Consider the following 3,010-nt stretch of genomic DNA (forward strand, 5'->3'; position numbering starts at 1 on the left):
GAGCAATATGCGGACCGGAAAGGCGTTGCCGTGGACGTCGAGCGCCTCAGCACGAACAGTTGATAGCAAGACTACGCGATTCGAGATGCTAGTTATAGAGACGATCGAATTATCGGTTGTATTCACCGGAGGCGCGGGGCTGTCAACGACTGGAGTGATAGCCGGAGCGGTCGCAATGGACGGGACGCCGGCCTGCCCGAAATGCAGGAGCGAATGGTGCTTCGCCCGACAGGACCGGCAGGTAAAAGAGCTAGAGCAATTCCTCAAGTTATGTCCCGCGCGGAGGCAATTTAAACAGAGTCCTTGTTTGTGAGCGAAATTGTGCCGTTCCCGGACCGAGAGTTGCAGAAAAACGGGGCACTTAGCCAGCAAATGCTGCTCCGTGCACTTAGGACACGCGGCGTTTTGAGCGACGAGCGAAGTAGTCTACGCGGCCTTCTTTGACGCCTGAGATGTTGCTTTACTCGACTGTGCTAAAGTGTTCGACGCCGACGCGAGAACCGTACAGTATCCTGTTAGAAATTTTATTAATTGATCGTACCGCGGCGATTCCACGGTCATGTGGGCCGCTTCGAATTTCTCCCGTAGCGTAGGAGTGAGTTTTTCTAATAAATGATTAAGCAGCATAAAATCCCACGACTCCACAGGATAATCCAGCATACTCAGGGCACGCGTGTTCTCGGTAAACACATCCAATAACGCGCGGAGGGATTCGGCGGAATCCGCGACCAAGGGGTTGGCGTGCACGAATGACCGCCAGTACTGCGTGGCTAACTTCCGTTTGTTCTGATAACGCTCTCGAAGCGCATCGTGCGCGATCACGTAATTCTCCGCGGTCAAGGGCAGATTCTTCACGACGCCCAGAGCCTCTCCCGATAACGAGGCCAACAAGTATTGAAACTTCTCGATAGCGGAAACTCCAGGATTCTCGTGTATCGCCGAGTCGAATAGAGCGATGAAAGACGGCCATAGGGCAAGATCACCCGTGAATTGAGGGAAGGCGATCTTCGGTAATTTGATCGCTGAGTGATGCGCTGGCGGCGCATTCCGGGAGGACGCTGCGGTCCCCGGCGCGGGAACGAAGCTTTCGTACCGCCCTATTACCGCGAAACGCATTTTATCAAACTCGTCGCGTATCGCGTCTTTGACCGCGAATTTCTCATCCGTAGCGTCTTGAATTACTTGGAGGTGGGATTCCTCGAAATCCTGAACTAGTTGGGCTACCGTCGGATAACGAACGAGAAAGGTCGGTCTCATAGCCACGTTTTCCACCGCGAGCATCGAATAATTGTGTATTTCTCGCATGCGCCGAACGCACAGTTCGCGCCGCGATTTGCCGCCTCGAGTCATATGTTATATATATATTAGGGTGATTAAAAAAAACCTTTTTTTTTTATTTTTCGCGACGCACCCCAAAATATCAAAGCTTACCTAAAAAAAGAATTTTCCTCAAAAGTTGAGCAAAATCGAACAAGTTTTAGAGGTCGCTACCAGCGATTTTTAATATTTTTGATTAAAAAATTGTTTTTTTTTTTTCAAATGTTCAAAATTGCATAACTTTTCGAGTTTTAATGATAGAAGCATGAAATTTTCAGGGAATCTTCGTCAATTCATGTAGTTTATGAATATCGAGTTAGAAAAATTTATTTTTGGATTTTTTTACGTTTCTTTTGTTTATAATAAAAAAATAATCGTCTATAACAAATAGGCGCCAGCGATCTGGGCCATGGTTTTGATTTTAAATTACATCTAGGTAATCCAAAAATACATTTCAATAATCAAATGCTTGAACATCGGTGAATTTGTTGCTGAAAATTTGTTTAGACAACAAATTCAAAAAACCGCGTTACCCGTAATGTAGAAATAACGCATGTCGTAATCTTTATTTAGGTGTCTGTATTACATTCCAACTTTTGTTGTTAAATTTAAGTTGATAGAATAATAAATTATCTAAATGCGCTACATATTCAATAATTTTTTGTTACAACATTAACTTCTTTTCTGCCTATAATCTATACGCCAGGTCGATTGAGCATTTTTATCGAGGTTGATGGGTTAAGTTAATGTTTTTTTATGTTTTTTGGGTCGTAGAACAAGAATCTGTAAATAGTTTTTTCGTAAGTCGATCCAATAAAAAGTTATTAACAATTTATTTGTTAAAATTGCTTTAGCGATCAAACTATACATCCTATAAAAAAATGAACCAGAGAAAATTTGTTCCTTTTTTCACAACGAACAAAATGGCGTTTGAATTTGCCTAGGATACTCCGCGACGCGTAGGCAATAATTACCTAAAAATTGACATATTTCCGTCAATAATCAAGATTTTGGAAAAATTCAAACGCCATTTTGTTTGTCGTAAAAAGAGAAACAAATTTTCTCTAGTTCATTTTTTTATAGGATGATCGCTAGTTTGGATGCTATAGGATAATCGTATAGTTTGATCGCTAGAGCAATTTTAACAAATAAATTGTTAATAACTTTATTGTATCAACTTACGAAAAAACTATTTACAGATTCTTGTTCTACGACCCAAAAAAACATAAAAAAACATTAACTTAAGCCATCAACCTCGATAAAAATGCTCAATCAACCTGGCGTATAGACTATAAGCAGAAAAGAAGTTGATGTTGTAACAAAAAATTATTGAATATGTAGCATTTGGATAATTTATTTATCTATCAACTTAAATTTGACAACAAAAGTTGGAATGCAATACAGACATCTAAATAAAGATTATGACATGCGTTATTTCTACATTACGGGTAACGCGGTTTTTTGAATTTGTTGTTTAAACATCAGCAACAAATTCACCGATGTTCAAGCATTTGATTATTGAAATGTATTTTTGGATTACCTAGATTTAATTTAAAATCAAAACCATGGCCCAGATCGCTGGCGCCTATTTGTTATAGACGATTATTTTTTTATTATAAACAAGAGAAACGTAAAAAAATTGTTTCCGAAAATAAATTTTCTAACTCGATATTCATAAACTACATGAATTGAC

General features: G+C 40.0%; 1 protein-coding gene across 1 annotated transcript; it reads right to left on the bottom strand.

The window, feature by feature from the left end:
• Positions 1–426: 426 nt before the first annotated feature.
• LOC112462314 lies at positions 427–1,257 on the bottom strand. Its single transcript, XM_025028032.1, has one exon. The coding sequence runs from the start codon at positions 1,255–1,257 to the stop codon at positions 427–429; it is 831 nt and encodes a 276-aa protein (XP_024883800.1).
• Between the last annotated feature and the right edge of the window lie 1,753 nt (positions 1,258–3,010).

This window comes from Temnothorax curvispinosus, unplaced genomic scaffold, assembly GCF_003070985.1.
Source record: "Temnothorax curvispinosus isolate PA1 unplaced genomic scaffold, ASM307098v1 QBEX01012231.1, whole genome shotgun sequence".
NCBI lineage: Eukaryota > Metazoa > Arthropoda > Insecta > Hymenoptera > Formicidae > Temnothorax > Temnothorax curvispinosus.